This window comes from Trichomonas vaginalis, chromosome III, assembly GCF_026262505.1.
Source record: "Trichomonas vaginalis G3 chromosome III, whole genome shotgun sequence".
NCBI lineage: Eukaryota > Parabasalia > Trichomonadida > Trichomonadidae > Trichomonas > Trichomonas vaginalis.
In genome coordinates, this window is record NC_067205.1 from 9,298,519 (window position 1) to 9,312,791 (window position 14,273).

Sequence of the window (14,273 nt, forward strand, 5' to 3'; positions counted from 1 at the left end):
TATCGGTCAGTTTTGTTGTTATATTTTTGTCTGCTTCAAGAACTTTCACCATCTCGGTTATACCAACTTTCTTTGCTTTATGAAAATATTTTGGTTCAGCAAAGACTGCTATTCTATAACATTTTCCATTGTTTGTGTAAAGAACTATTCTATCAATGAACTTGTATTGTTTGTGTGTGTAAACTTTGTTTTGCTTCAATTCGAAGAGATACTCAAATACGTCCATCTTTTTATTCTAAGTAAAATGTCATTTCCGAAAAATAGAAGCGTAAGTGTTTCAAAAGGTTTAATGGCGATGGCAGATGTGAAGTTAAATTCACCAACTCAAACAAACAGTCAAAGTGTTGTTGTCAATGTCAAAGAAAGAGATGTTGAAGTGGGGAAACCATACGAAGACGAAGATGGTATAACAATAGTTCCTGTAAAAGAACAACCAACATACCCTGAAGTTAGCAGAGACTTAAGTTCTGTTGCAGATATTCGAAACGACTACCAACAACTTAAAGACAAACTTAAAACTCAGGAGAAGATTTGTCAGGCTTTGGGTCTAATGTTAAACTTGGTCGAACACAACCCTGTAAAAGTGAACTCATATGTCATCGCACCTCATGAAATTTTGAAAGAACTATTGAAACTTTTGACAGAGGCAGACAATATAAACATCAAAGAAATAGAACCCGACATTGCTTGCTGTGGTGTTTCATACAATGTCATTGACAAGATATACGTTATGAAAGGAGGTGAAACGTTGAACTTAAAATATAGTTTCCCAGACGTCATAAAAATATTTGACGACCACAACATTTCATTAAAATTTACTTGCTAAGTAAAAATGTCAAAACTTCTTGAAAGATGTTTGAAGAAAAACAATATAGACTTTATTTCATGTAAAGGACTTTACACACTTTTGAACGATATGAAAGACCCTGTTTTGTTTGTTCGTGTAGACAAAGGAAAGTTCTATGTCTTTACAAAATATTTGAACTTCTTAGACAGAGAACTTCAAGAAACACCATGTGAAAGTTTAGATGAAGTTCTTCTCCACTTTCAGAAAAACTTTTAAATATATGTAAATGGCAGAAGACATAGTGGTTTATACTATTACGACTAAAAACCCTGAGTCATATAATTCTATAACAACAAACTTACAAAGTCCTCAAGGACGATATTGTAAACTGACCTTAAACACGATGACGACTAAAGCCTGTTTTGCTCTTTTGACACCAGAAGATTTTATTGTTGTGAATGGTAAAAAATACTCCTTTGAAGATACTTACTCAGATATACCACCAACAGGTTTTGTTGACTTATTTAATACTTTAAGGACGGATGTAACATGTGCTGCAACTAGAGCAGGTTTCATTATGTTTGGATGTCCGACTGAGTTTAGTATAAACGATATGAGCTATAATACAAAACTTATATCTGGTTTTTACTACCAACAGTTTCCTATAACAGGAAAAGGTGTCATACAAGGAATGTCTGTTCCATTGACTTTAAGTACACCTATTTTATATATTGTTTCAAACTTAGGTTCAAAGTGCTATTCGAATGTCGACAGAAACTACTATGACCAAAAGATACTCATGCGTATAAACAACACTTTCTCTGCTGGTTTGCCTATTGTTCATTCGAATGCAGAGTTTTCAGCTTTAGTAAACTCAAACACTTTAGCAAACATAAACTTAACCTTAGTTGACGCAAACTTTGTTCCTGTAAAACTTTTATGTCCTATGTATTTGTCAATGACGGCAGAAAGTTTCGAATTGGAAGATGCAACTGGTGAAAGTATTGTACTACAAGAACAACTTCAACAACAAATAGCTCAAGAACAACAAATGCAACAAATGGAACAAATGCAACAACAAGTCAAGAACAACAAATAGCTCAAGAATAAAAAAAATATTTTTTTTTTTTTTATAAAAAAATGTACAGAATAGACGTTTCAGATTTTTATGACTTCCAAGCGTTCAGAAATATGTGTCCATTTCGAGACTATAACAAAGCAGTCGAGAATTTGAAACGTTTAGTCATTTATGTCGACTCTGCCCCAGAATGTTATGTCATGAAAGAATGGGATGTAGTCTTTAACAAACCTAAAGCGACAATAGTTTCAGAACAAGAATGTAAACAGAAACTTAAGAAAATAAAAGTCGTACAAGTTGGCATGAAGATGTTAGATGCTTGGGATATCTTATTGTCAAAGTTAGAAGATTTTTCAGTTCGTGGTATAAAGTTCTATACACCTTCTCCAAACTTCTATTCTATCTTCACTGGATATAAATACGAACAAGTAGAATGGAAAGAAAATGTTATAGAAGCTTGGTTAGACCATGTCAAAGAAATTATATGCAATGGAAACGAAAGAGTCTATGAGTATATCTTATGTTGGTTTGCAAACATCTTACAACATCCAAGTGCTAAAAATGAAACTGCTCTCATCATAATTGGAAAACAAGGAACAGGTAAGAACACTTTCTTTACAGATATCTTATGCAAACTGTTAGAGGGCTATTCGAACCCGAATATGACAAACTTAGAAAACATCTGCGGTAAATTTAACTCTTCAATAGAGAATATGAAACTTATAGTATGTAACGAACTTCAAAGTATAGATACAACAAAGTTTTGAACTCAGATGCTTTGAAGAGTCTTATAACAGACAAAGTTGGAGTTGTTGAAAGAAATATAGAGACCAAAGAGTTTGTGAAAATGTTGCAAATTTCATCATGGTTTCAAACAACGCCGTTCCGATGAAGTTAGAAAGTTCTGACAGAAGATATGTAGTTGTCAGAACGTCAGAAGCTCATATGCAAGATACAGAATATTTTGACGACTTAGCAGAAACTTTGACACCTAACTTTTACAACCACTTGTTCTCATATTTCATGACATTAGATATTTCAAAGTTCAATCCAAGACAAATTCCACATACCGAAGAGAGACAAACATTGTTAGAAGCAAACAAGAGTGTATATGAACTGTTCATAGATGAAACTGACTTTGAGTGTTTAGATGAAAGGTCATTGTACGATTCGTATAAACAGTATTGTCAAGATATGGTTATATGACAGCGTCTAAACGAACATTCTTGGCAAATGTCAAAAGTCTTTTAGACGTACAGAATGGTGTATATACAAAGAAAAATTTTTCTGAGTAAATTTTAAAAAAAATATTTTTTTATCCGATAGAAAAGATGACAAAATTCATCTCAGTCAACAAGTACATGTCAGGACTTAAAGAAGAACTAGACCCATTCACATATTTGAATGTTTACTTCTACCATTTTGAAAAGTCTACATTTGACAAAGTTTGGAACATCGAACCAGTTAAGTTTGCTATTGTGACTAAAAATGGTGCGAAATTTGAAGACTTAGACATAGAAGGTTTGTTAACAGTCAAAGAAAGTTTTGACAGAAGGTTCTCAAACCTTAAAGAAGGCAAAGCATACAAACTTGTTATACCTTATGAACCAAAGAAAGCAGACGACTATGAATATTATGAGTCTAAGATAGTTGAAGTTCAAGGTAAATTGGGTAAAAAGATTTTAGAGTCTAAGCCAGTGTTTGCTCCTAAAGAGGAAGAGAACATTGACATTGACCCAGAAATGTTCTAAAAATAAAATTTTATTTTTACATGTCAAATTTCTTTTTCTCTGGCTCTGGTTCTTTCTTCTCTTCTTCTACTTTCTTTTCTTTCTTTTCTCTCTTCTTCTTCTCTGGTGGAGTTATGTCAAACTTCTCAGAACCATATTTTTGTAAAAGTGCTTTGTCATTTAATAGCTCTTCTATTCTGTTTTCTATTTCATTTTCAAGAACAGCGCATGTGTCTTCTTTGCATTCTAAGAAGTTTTGTTGGACTTCATCTCTCCAAGAGGCGTCATCTCTGTCAACAAGTCTGTCATTGACAAATTTTAAGACTTCTCTGCTTAAGGTTTTATGGTTCTTGTCATATTCCCAGAAACAGAACTTTAGAACAAATTCACCTTTCTTGTTTACACTATGTAAGATTTTATGGTCGACAGATGTTTTGCTGTCGAAAAGCTTGTCTCGAATATAGATAGCGAAATCGCTAGACATTTCCTAAAAGATAAAAATTTTAATTTTTCTAAAAATATGTTAGAAAAAAAGTTTGCTGACATTGACAAGAAATTTGAGAATGTTTTAAACAAGAACAAGAGGAAGTTGGAAAATGCTCAGATAAAACCCATACATGACAAGTTCCTATTTGCTCAGAATGGTATAACAGGTCTAATCGCACCACCTGGGTCGGGTAAGACTTTCACTTATCTTAAAATGGCTGCACAACAACAAGAACTAGATGAGAAGAACCCATTCTATGAGTTAGTAGTCATTTGTAGTACTTCTGGTCAATTTGACCAAACCGTCAATTCGTTCAAAGATATTATAAAAAAGTCTAAGTTAGTATGTATAAAAGACTCTGAGTTGTTAGATTGGATAAAGAAGTACCAAAGAAGAGTTTTGAAGTACAATGCTATAAATGAGTATGTCAATTCGAGGTTTAAAGACCCAAATGAGGAAATGCAGAGAATATTAGAGAAGAAACACTTCAGAAACAAACAGAAAGAGATAGAATACATTTCGAAGAAATTGCAATCTTACGATTGGAAGACTTACCCTCACAGATGTCTTCTTATCTTAGATGACTTTGCTTCTCATCCTTTGTTAAAGAACAGAGAACAAGACATGTGTCGAATTCTTAAGAAGCTCAGACACTTTAACATCTCAGTTGTCATTTGTGTACAGACAGCAAAGAGTTTAAGTAAGGATGTAAAGAGAATACTTACTGACATTGTACTTTTCCCCGGATTGTCCGAAGACGATTTCATGGAACTTATGAAAGAGTCCATGGCAGGTAAGTTTGACAGACATGAACTATGGGGGAAGTACAAAGTCATACAAGACCCTCATACTTCTTTCAGAATTCACATCTACGCAAACAAAGTTCAAATTGTAAAAAGTCAAGCGTAAAAATGTAAGTGTTTGAGTCTTAGTCTGTTGTGGTGCTGGGGCTGTCGGTTCTTCTGGCTTTGGAATGGACTCGGTTGGTGGTACGTCGGACATTGTCTTGAAACAATAAAAGACTTGTCTTGAAAAAGTAAAAGACTTGTCTTGAAACAATAAAAGACTTGTCTTGAAAAAGTAAAAGACTTGTCTTGAAAAAGTAAAAGACTTGTCTTGAAAAAGTAAAAGACTTGTCTTGAAAAAGTAAAAGACTTGTCTTGAAAAAGTAAAAGACTTGTCTTGAAAAAGTACGGGTATCGTCTTCAATCAAGACCACTGTTCTCAAATTTGAGAACTTTACACCAAAAAATTTCTTGAAAAATAACGGGTCTTGTCTTGAAAAAGTAAAAGACTTGTCTTGAAAAAGTAAAAGACTTGTCTTGAAAAAGTAAAAGACTTGTCTTGAAAAAGTAAAAGACTTGTCTTGAAAAAGTAAAAGACTTGTCTTGAAACAATGACCGACATAGACCCAGCAGATGAGGCAATTTACCATCTAGAGCTACCTGAGCCATCTTTGGTGTCAAGCTTGAAAAATAAATGGTTCATTTACTCTTCCTCTTTGAAGTTGTCAAAATACTCTGTTATTTTTTCCTTTAACAATGGCAAATCTTCTTTGAATGTAAGTATTGTACAACCTTTCATATCATAGTGTGTTTGAGGTAACGTATCTTGAACTATCTGTTTAACATCTTCATTCGGTGTCATTGAAATCGGTAAGTTTTCGCGATAGAACCAATTTCTGTCAGATTTGTAAATCTTAGCTAAGTCGTAAAAGCTTTTGTTGTTTCTTCTGACTAAATGCAACATAACCATATCTCTGTCTTCTTCATTTTCCATCTCTTCAGTGTAAATCATATACTTATAGTTCTTTTCCTTTCCTTTTGGTACCGAACGTGGTATTCTTTTCTGTATGTTTTTGTCTTTTGCTTCAAGCTTGTTCTCTAGCTCTTCACGTTCTTGTCTATGAAGTTCGTCAAGAAGTCTGTAAATATACCAAGCGTAACGAGGTGAAGCCCACATTGCAACAGCATTTACAAGAAGTCTATGTACATACCAACCTCTCAAACCATTTGGCAAATTTTCACGATTTTCATAGAGTTTTGGCGACTGGGGTTTTTCTCCCACTCGCAATTTTTCACGATTTTCATAGAGTTTTGGCGACTGGGGTTTTTCTCCCACTCGCTGTTCTTCACGATTTTCAGAAAAAAGTCTGTCTCGCTGTGCTTCGCTCAAAAGTTCAATAGTGCTTTGGTTCCTAAACCAGTCTTTAGGAACCTTAGTATCTGGTGCAAAACATGCTGTCAAAATACTTTGCATTTGGTACATGTCATCTTTGACCGAACGAATGAGACGTAACTGTTTGTTAAACTGAACCCACTCGTATTCTTCACTTATGGCTTCATGAACGATAGCAGTTGTTGTGTTCTCTGTTGTTGACATTTCTGTCTTTACATACAAAATAAAAAAAAATATTTTATAAAAACTAGCGTTATTTTCTATCTTGTATAAAAGACCAAAAATAAACGCTTTACATGTATTTTTCAGCAACTTCGTCAAATAATTTTATAGCTTTGTCGATCTCATCTACTTCAAACGTTTCTTTACCTCTCGTGGGGCACCATACATTTTCTCAAACTTTTCAAGTAGTTCTGTTTCAGCAGCTCTCATATCGTTAACAAACGCAACCTTAACTCTATTGACTATACTGTCATATCTTTGAGTTATATTAAATGTTCTTCCTATCTTATATCTCTTTGTATTGAAGTCCTTCGGTTTCTGAACGATGTAAAGTAAGCCCTCACTGCAACGTTCTGTATCGAATGAACCATATGTTATGAAATTATATCCAACAACTGGGTCAATCCAGAACAAAACTACTGGTATAAGACTTTTGTCTATAAGATATGCTCTTGTTCCATAGAATCTTACCGATATCATAAGCTCAGGATTTTTTGTCAAAATTTTCTGAGTTGAAGCATTTTTAACCCAGTCGTGTGCTTTCTTTCCTTCAGATAGTGTTAAAATGTCTGACAAAGAATATTTTTTGTATTTCTTTGAGTATCTTACGTTTAAATCACCTATTCTAACCACTTTGGTGTCATTGTCTATCTTTTTAACTGTTTCAAACTCAGTGCTTGTCATTTCCTGTCTTTACATACAAAATAAAAAAAATATTTTATAAAAAACTAACGTTAATTTTATTTTTTCTATCTTGTATAAAAGATATGATTTTCATGTGTTTTTTTTACTGTTTTCATGTGTTTTATGCAAGACCGAGAAAAGTCGGTCTAGAGAAATTTCACTGTTTTCATAGAGTTTTTTTACGATTTTCATGAGTTTTAGGCGACCAGGATTTTTCCCCTACTCGCAATTTTTCACGATTTTCATAGAGTTTTTTTACGATTTTCGTACGGAATCTCGACCCGCGGTTTTCCACCGGTCGCAAACATATGAGGAAATTCATGAAATTTGGTCATTTTACTCAGCAAAAATATATTTTAGATCTAACCAGGTCCCTCGGTCCCTCGGTCAAATGAACTTCTCTGAAAATGGTGACAACATGACATTTTGACAACAGTCCAGGAAATAGACTTCTTCGTATATGTTTTGTTGAGACTTCAGGGATTTTTTTTACGAAGAGTAAAAGTTCACTTCGTCACTCATAACAGTTATATAATGAAATTTGGTCATTTACTCAGCAAAAATATATTTTAGGTGAAGAGGTGAGATCTCACCTCTTTTCTCACCTCCTTTCTCACCTCTTTTTCACAAGCGTCTTACATGAATTGTACGATGTATATTTGAAATCCTAAACAGTTTTGTAGCTTCTATTTCTTCTGTCAGTATGTCAAAAGTTTTCACAATGCCGAAGGTTTCTTTATATTTCTTCTTGACATCAGATAGAAGGAAATCGTCAGCTGTTGGATAGTTTTTGTTCAGAAATGTCAACATGTCCATTTTATCTTCTGCTGGTTTCTCTGCTTCTTTCTTTAAATCTGCATAGTCGTTTCGCATACGTTCTATCTCTTTGACAGAGTAGTTATATTTCCTCATTGCTGCTTTACATTTTGAACATTGTGGGTTCATTTTAGCATTGTACATTGAAATAAAACCTGCTAAAACAACTAAGGCGTCAATGGTTTTCTTTAACTCAAAAGTTGCTGGTTTTATCTGTTCGTTCCATACTTTACCTCTTTTATCTTTATCTCTTATCTGCCATACACATTTTGCAACTAACGAAACAAAGTTGTCGTAGGTCTTAAATTCTTCAGATTTGTATATGTCAGAGATGTTCTTATATAACATATCGCAATCTTTGTCCATGACTTTGTGGTTGCAATGAAATCCAAGAAACTCATAGTTTACCTTACGTATGAACTTCTTGGTTTCTACTGAGTCAGTTGCTTTGACTTCTATTTCATCGAATTCAGGAATAGTAAGCTTTTGTTGTTGTATTTCAGGAAGTTTAGGTAGATGGTCAATAATATCCTGCATTTCATAAAGATATTCTTCATTTGTTTCATCTTTTGCACTACAGTCTAAAACTCCTTGGAGAAGTTCTTGCTTTATCTTCTGGATTTCTGTTTCGAAAGTATATGAAGAAGGAATGAAGCTTTTCATCTCTACTAACATTGAAGTTGGGTTCATGACTAACGAGTTTGGTGCTGTTGTTGCTAACATGTTCTTACAATAAAAATAAAAAATATTTTTTTAAAAAAACTAACTTTTTTTATGTTTTTTGTGAAAGTGTCAAAATTCATGAAAATTCAACGGGTGAGAAAAGAGGTGAAAAAAGAGGTGAGATCTCACCACTTCACCTAAAATATATTTTTGCTGAGTAAAATGAGTTTTTGGTTGAAAAATACGGTGGAGCCACTTTTGGCTCGACCTCAAAACAAGCATTTCGTGAAGAATATACCACCTGCCGGAATTCCGCGGGTTGCTTTTTATACAAAACATTTACGATGAAGTCTCAACAAAACAAGCATTTCGTGAAGAATATACCACCTGCCGGAATTCCGGCGGGTGCTTTTTTATACAAAACATATACGAAGAAGTCTATCTCCTGTGTTGTTGTCAAAATGTCATGTTGTCACCATTTTCAAAAAGATGTTAGTTGACCGAGGGACCGAGGGACCGAGGGACCTGGTGAGATCTAAAATATATTTTTGCCGACAAAAATGAGTTTTGGTTGAAAAAACAGGTGGAGCCAAAAGTGGCTCGACCTCAAAACAAGCATTTCGTGAAGAATATACCAACCCGCGGAATTCCGCGGGTTGCTTTTTATACAAAACATGTACGATGAAGTCTCAACAAAACAAGCATTTCGTGAAGAATATACCACCCGCCGGAATTCCGCGGGTTGCTTTTTATACAAAACATTGACGATGAAGTCTTGGCAAAAACATTGACGAAGAAGTCTATCTCCTGTGTTGTTGTCAAAATGTCATGTTGTCACCATTTTCAGAGAAGTTTAAATTACCTGGTGACCTGGTGACACCTAAAAACCATCTACCCTAAAATATATTTTTGCCGAATTCAATAAAAATAAAATGGTTCATTTACTCAAAATATTTTTGTACAAAAGGACCCCAAACTTTTAACCTCTCTTCTGCAGCTTCTAATGAAACTTTAGCGAGTTCATATTCTCTAAATTCTCTCTTTAAATCTTCTTGTTCCCATTGGTTTAGTTCGTATGGAGAGTCTCTATAACCAGAACATATCTCATGTTCATGTTCTATTTGTTTTAAACGCATTTTTCTAACTTCTTCTTCGAACAAAGGTTTTGCATTCTCTACTGTATCTTCAAGTTCTTCTTCATCTAATTTCTCATGAACTTTGTTGTCTATGGAGTCCATAATTTTTCCAACTGCTATGCAATATTTTGGAGAAGCCCACATTGCTATATAGTTTACAAGTCTTGGGTCTACATACGTTCCTCTAACCTGTTTGATTTCATCGGGAATTCCTGCATGAACATTGTATAAAAAGCAACCCGCGGAATTCCGCGGGTTGGTATATTCTTCACAAAATGCCTTAAAATACTCTTCCCAGGACTTATTTTCCAACAACCTTCTAAAGTCTTTCCTAAACTGCTGACATATCTTTGTTGCATTTATATAACCATCCTTGTCTCTACGTAAGACTTCAATACCGTTATAGGTGCCTTTTGTGAATGTTTCGCCATTAGATTTGTTCGTGAACGTTTTTGCTTCGACTGTCATACTGTTCTTACAATAAAAATAAAAAATATTTGTGGCTTAACCGTCGGACATTCGTTTGTGGCTTAACCGTCGGACATTCGTTTGTGGCTTAACCGTCGGACATTCGTTTGTGGCTCGACCTCAAAACAAGCATTTCGTGAAGAATATACCAACCGCCGGAATTCCGGCGGTTGCTTTTTTATACAAAATTCAACGGGTGAAAGAATACGATGAAGTCTATTTCCTGTGTTGTTGTCAAAATGTCATGTTGTCACACTTTTTCAGAGAAGTTCGTTTAACCGAGTGACCGAGTGACCGAGTGACCTGGTGAGATCTAAAATATATTTTTCAATACTTTTTCAGCACTTTTCCGTAGTTGTATATGAAAGACAATTCGAGATAAAAGTCATAGTACAATGGAATTATATGCTGCACACCGTTTGTTGTGAACCAGACTTGAAAGTCAGAGAAACTGTTACTAGGTGGTTCGTAGAATTTAGAAGCAAAGTCATAAAAGTCCTTACCGATACAAAGAAAACTGTTGTTGCTTGAACTGAAACTTGCATGACACATGACATTTTGAGGATCGAACACGTTTCTATAAACTGTCAAATCTGTTGGTGGAAGTACAAATTTAAATGGACCATCTGGTGGCAATGGTTCGTTCTGGTTTAGTAACCGAAGAAATTGTGCCCAAGAACGTTTGTCCACCCCCCAATATAAAAACTCTGTATCTCTTGGAGGGTTAATTTCAATCTTTTGAAATGAAACTGTGGAGTTCATCTTGTCGTATTCTAGCTTCAGATAGTATGTTCCATTTAGTAAAGAGTGGTATTTTTCTTGAAATTCCCAGTAGTATTTGTTCATTTGAGTTTGAAAGTCATTTAGAGTTTTTTCAAGACTTTCGTCTGAACGAATTGTAAAGATTTTCATTTCATCAAATTTTTCTATTAGACCATCAGAGCCTTTATACTGACCGTGAAAATATACTGCAAACATGAATGCGTTAGTTCTATTTGAAAACAAAACTCTTCTAAATCCTATTGCCTTTGCATCTGAAGGACTTTGAAGCCAACGGATTGGATAGTCAAACCGATAAGCTCCGGATAAAATTTCTTCATCTGATATATTCCTACCAGCGTTTGTAAAGATATAGTCTAACGGTTTTGTATCTGCTACTTTTGTTCTTTGTTTTTCAACCTGAAGCATTTTATATATGTAAAAATATACTGTTTTAAAAACGTTTTAAAATGGTATGCAATTTTTTATTTCATGCAATGTTTAACTATTTCACCATCTTCTTTAACACCCCAGTACTTCCTTTTCGATATTACATGAACTTCGGAAAATACCTTGTCTAGCTTAAAAAGGCCCATCTTTTCACCGACTAAACCCATTTCAATGAGTTTGTTATAGCCTTCCTCGTTCGTCATGAGTGCATCGATGTTCTCGTAGTATACCTTCACTTTGGATTTAACTTCCGAGAAGAATTTGTTGTAGTTGTCAAGGACTGCCTTTGCGAACTGAGGATAGGACCAATGTTCGACAATAGGTTTTACTGTGGTTACTAAGCCATTTTGACCTTGAGTAAATTCATATTTCAAAACAAAAGGGGAGAACCTTTCAACAAAGTTGTCGACCTTCTCATAGTGTTTACTCTTCATCTTTTGAGGTTTTTTAATGGAATACCCCCATGTCGAATTCATAAGCAATTTGATTGTCATTGCAAGTTTGGGGTTTGAAGCTTTCCTAATATCATAGAGTTGTTGTATGACCTTTCCAACTGTATAGTTCCTTCCCGGGAACTCGCCATCTTCGTTTGGAATTCCAGTCGGGATATATTGGACGAACCTCATGTACGCAGCGTTAAGGTCGACATAGTATATTTTTTCATATGAGTCGAACTTGTCGCATCCAATCGGACCAGTTCGTGGAAATTCAAGTGAGTCTCTTATCTTCTGAGAAACCTCGCCTGTTATCTCATAGACATCGTCAAAGCAACCTGTTTCATATAAAACCTTCTGAGCTAACTCAGATGCTCTCCAATACAATTTGACGTCGATTGGATGTCTCAATGGGAGTTTGTTTATAGCATCTTGAAGTTCTTGCAACCTCATTGGAAGTTCTTCTGGTTCAGGTTGGTATCCGAACAATCCAACTCCTTTTGGAGCTGTGTACTTCTTTTGTGCTATAACTTTGTCCGGAACAACTTTTGGTCTCACTAACAATGAAAAGTTTGTTTCATCTTTTGGTACAAAAGTTTCTGTCAGCTTGTCATCTGGAATTGGTTCCAACAAGCCTTTCTCGAAAAGAATGTTAACAGCTCTGACAATGTTGCACTTACCTTTTCCGAACAATGGGTTTGTAAGACTTTCGTTCAACATGAAGTGGTTGTGGACAAGTACAATCTTCAACCATGGCAATTTGAAGTCAACAACATAGTCGTCATGTGAAGAACCTTTCTCAGTCGGAATGTTGACTCGGATATTCACATTTGCCAACGGTGCAATTTTTGTCAATTGACTTCTAAGAATGTACCTTGTCTTCACACATGACTCAAGATACTTCATCTTCTCATCTGTAACAAGCCCAGAGTTCCTGAGACATGTAAGAATACAAGGTTCATTGACAATTGTTTCAATTGAATTGTAAATTCCATACCTTGTCAAGTCAATGTCAGACTTATTTCTGAACGGGAAGTATCCAGCATGTTGTCTGACTGCTTGAGGGTTAGGTTGATACCATTCGAACTTCACGCTTGCAATTCCTTCAATTGCATTCAAAATGTCTGAGTCGGAGTCAAACATTTGTTCTCTCTTTGTAGTCTTGAAAGCGTCAAGAAGTTGTGCGGCTGTTGTGACATTGCCATGTGCATAGTAAATATGACCATCCAAATCTTTTACGGTTAGTCTGAGATTGTGTCCTTTCTTATTTCCGTCTTGAATTGCAGCAAGTACTCCCATGAAGCCTTCTTTGTTCTTTCCATCGTCAAAGTTTACTGTAAAGGTTCGACCAGATGTAATTTTACTTCTAACTTCACGATACTTCTCATATGCATATCTTGTTCTTTCCATGGGAGCATGTGCGTCTTCACCTTTTCCTTTTTTCCTTCTCAAAGGATGCAATTGTTCGTCATGTTTCCAGTAGAACCTGGCAAAGCCGTCGTGTCCTTCAACTTGAGGTTCACTAACATCGAAAGGCATGTCCATAAGACGTTCTTCTTCTAACCTCTCTAGTCTGTTTGGATAATTTGCACGTGCTGTTTCCAAATCCATTTCGTAGCGAAGACCAGACAATTTGTCATAGACTTTTATGGGTCTTCCCTTCCTATATTTAAAATTCTTCGAAACTCTCCAACCATATCTTTGCAACTCTGCTTTTATTCTAGCAGACTTTCTGTCCATTCTATACGGGGGCATTTCTATAAAAATAAAAAAATGTTTTTTCTTTACTTTACATAACCACCGGCTACCATAAGTCTTTGACGCCAACCCATACCAGCTAATGAAGGTTGACTTGGTTTAGTTTGAAAACTAACCTTTGGTTTTGGTTTATCTTCAGTTTTTGGCTCACCTTCTTCTATTGGTTTTTCGTCACTTTTCGGTTCCTTTGACTTTACTTCACTTGCTGGAATAGTTGTGTCGTCAACATCTTCATAAATGTCATATGCCATTTGTTTCTGTTTTCCTTTCAACTTTTTGTGTTTGTTGTAAAGTTTAGAATATTTCGACTCTAAGTCAATGAGATGTTCTATAATGAACTGTTGGTCAGTGAAGTAAACTTTTCCATCTGTTGTCTCGAAAGCTCCTTCAGACTTCAATATTTTATTTGTGAGAGTCTGTTTCTTTTTTGAGATACTTGCCGTTCCATTTTTATGAAAAGTGACTTTGTAGTTAGGGTTTGTATTTCCAGACCTCACACTTTCTATTATTGAATTTTTCTCTTCATCTGTAAGTTCTTTGACAGGTTTTGACAATGGTTCTGAACTTTTTGTTTGTGGTGTCAAATCTACCGTTTCAACTTCTTCGGTCATTTCATCTCAGTA

General features: G+C 35.1%; 12 protein-coding genes and 2 pseudogenes across 14 annotated transcripts, besides 1 other annotated feature; 6 read left to right on the forward strand and 8 right to left on the reverse strand.

The window, feature by feature from the left end:
• Positions 1-14,273: part of a mobile genetic element that runs on past both edges of the window.
• Positions 290-826, forward strand: TVAGG3_0670390 (protein of unknown function, DUF4106 family; the record flags this gene model as incomplete). The annotated part of the gene is made up of 1 exon (XM_051242372.1): positions 290-826. The coding sequence occupies one exon, from the start codon at positions 290-292 to the stop codon at positions 824-826; it is 537 nt and encodes a 178-aa protein (XP_051088959.1).
• Positions 1,074-1,897, forward strand: TVAGG3_0670400 (annotated as a pseudogene). Its single transcript has one exon. A coding segment is annotated over exon 1 (824 nt).
• Positions 1,928-2,970, forward strand: TVAGG3_0670410 (annotated as a pseudogene). The gene has a single exon. A coding segment is annotated over exon 1 (1,043 nt).
• On the forward strand, positions 3,197-3,576 carry TVAGG3_0670420 (protein of unknown function, DUF4108 family; the record flags this gene model as incomplete). The annotated part of the gene is made up of 1 exon (XM_051242373.1): positions 3,197-3,576. A coding segment is annotated over one exon (380 nt), but the record flags the coding sequence as incomplete, so codon positions are not given.
• Positions 3,633-4,079, reverse strand: TVAGG3_0670430 (uncharacterized protein; the record flags this gene model as incomplete). The annotated part of the gene is made up of 1 exon (XM_051242374.1): positions 3,633-4,079. One exon carries the CDS (start codon positions 4,077-4,079, stop codon positions 3,633-3,635), a length of 447 nt encoding a protein of 148 aa, XP_051088961.1.
• Positions 4,116-4,485, forward strand: TVAGG3_0670440 (P-loop containing nucleoside triphosphate hydrolases family; the record flags this gene model as incomplete). The annotated part of the gene is made up of 1 exon (XM_051242375.1): positions 4,116-4,485. A coding segment is annotated over one exon (370 nt), but the record flags the coding sequence as incomplete, so codon positions are not given.
• TVAGG3_0670450 (protein of unknown function, DUF4106 family) lies at positions 4,542-4,991 on the forward strand (the record flags this gene model as incomplete). The annotated part of the gene is made up of 1 exon (XM_051242376.1): positions 4,542-4,991. The coding sequence occupies one exon, from the start codon at positions 4,542-4,544 to the stop codon at positions 4,989-4,991; it is 450 nt and encodes a 149-aa protein (XP_051088963.1).
• TVAGG3_0670460 (KilA, N-terminal/APSES-type HTH, DNA-binding family) lies at positions 5,571-6,341 on the reverse strand (the record flags this gene model as incomplete). Its single annotated transcript, XM_051242377.1, has 1 exon — positions 5,571-6,341. One exon carries the CDS (start codon positions 6,339-6,341, stop codon positions 5,571-5,573), a length of 771 nt encoding a protein of 256 aa, XP_051088964.1.
• TVAGG3_0670470 (organellar and viral DNA polymerase type B) lies at positions 7,791-8,705 on the reverse strand (the record flags this gene model as incomplete). Its single annotated transcript, XM_051242378.1, has 1 exon — positions 7,791-8,705. The coding sequence occupies one exon, from the start codon at positions 8,703-8,705 to the stop codon at positions 7,791-7,793; it is 915 nt and encodes a 304-aa protein (XP_051088965.1).
• Positions 9,587-10,249, reverse strand: TVAGG3_0670480 (uncharacterized protein; the record flags this gene model as incomplete). Its single annotated transcript, XM_051242379.1, has 1 exon — positions 9,587-10,249. The coding sequence occupies one exon, from the start codon at positions 10,247-10,249 to the stop codon at positions 9,587-9,589; it is 663 nt and encodes a 220-aa protein (XP_051088966.1).
• TVAGG3_0670490 (uncharacterized protein) lies at positions 10,577-11,161 on the reverse strand (the record flags this gene model as incomplete). Its single annotated transcript, XM_051242380.1, has 1 exon — positions 10,577-11,161. One exon carries the CDS (start codon positions 11,159-11,161, stop codon positions 10,577-10,579), a length of 585 nt encoding a protein of 194 aa, XP_051088967.1.
• Positions 11,494-12,084, reverse strand: TVAGG3_0670500 (DNA/RNA polymerases family; the record flags this gene model as incomplete). Its single annotated transcript, XM_051242381.1, has 1 exon — positions 11,494-12,084. The coding sequence occupies one exon, from the start codon at positions 12,082-12,084 to the stop codon at positions 11,494-11,496; it is 591 nt and encodes a 196-aa protein (XP_051088968.1).
• Positions 12,643-13,632, reverse strand: TVAGG3_0670510 (uncharacterized protein; the record flags this gene model as incomplete). Its single annotated transcript, XM_051242382.1, has 1 exon — positions 12,643-13,632. A coding segment is annotated over one exon (990 nt), but the record flags the coding sequence as incomplete, so codon positions are not given.
• Positions 13,677-14,261, reverse strand: TVAGG3_0670520 (phage tail repeat-like family; the record flags this gene model as incomplete). Its single annotated transcript, XM_051242383.1, has 1 exon — positions 13,677-14,261. One exon carries the CDS (start codon positions 14,259-14,261, stop codon positions 13,677-13,679), a length of 585 nt encoding a protein of 194 aa, XP_051088970.1.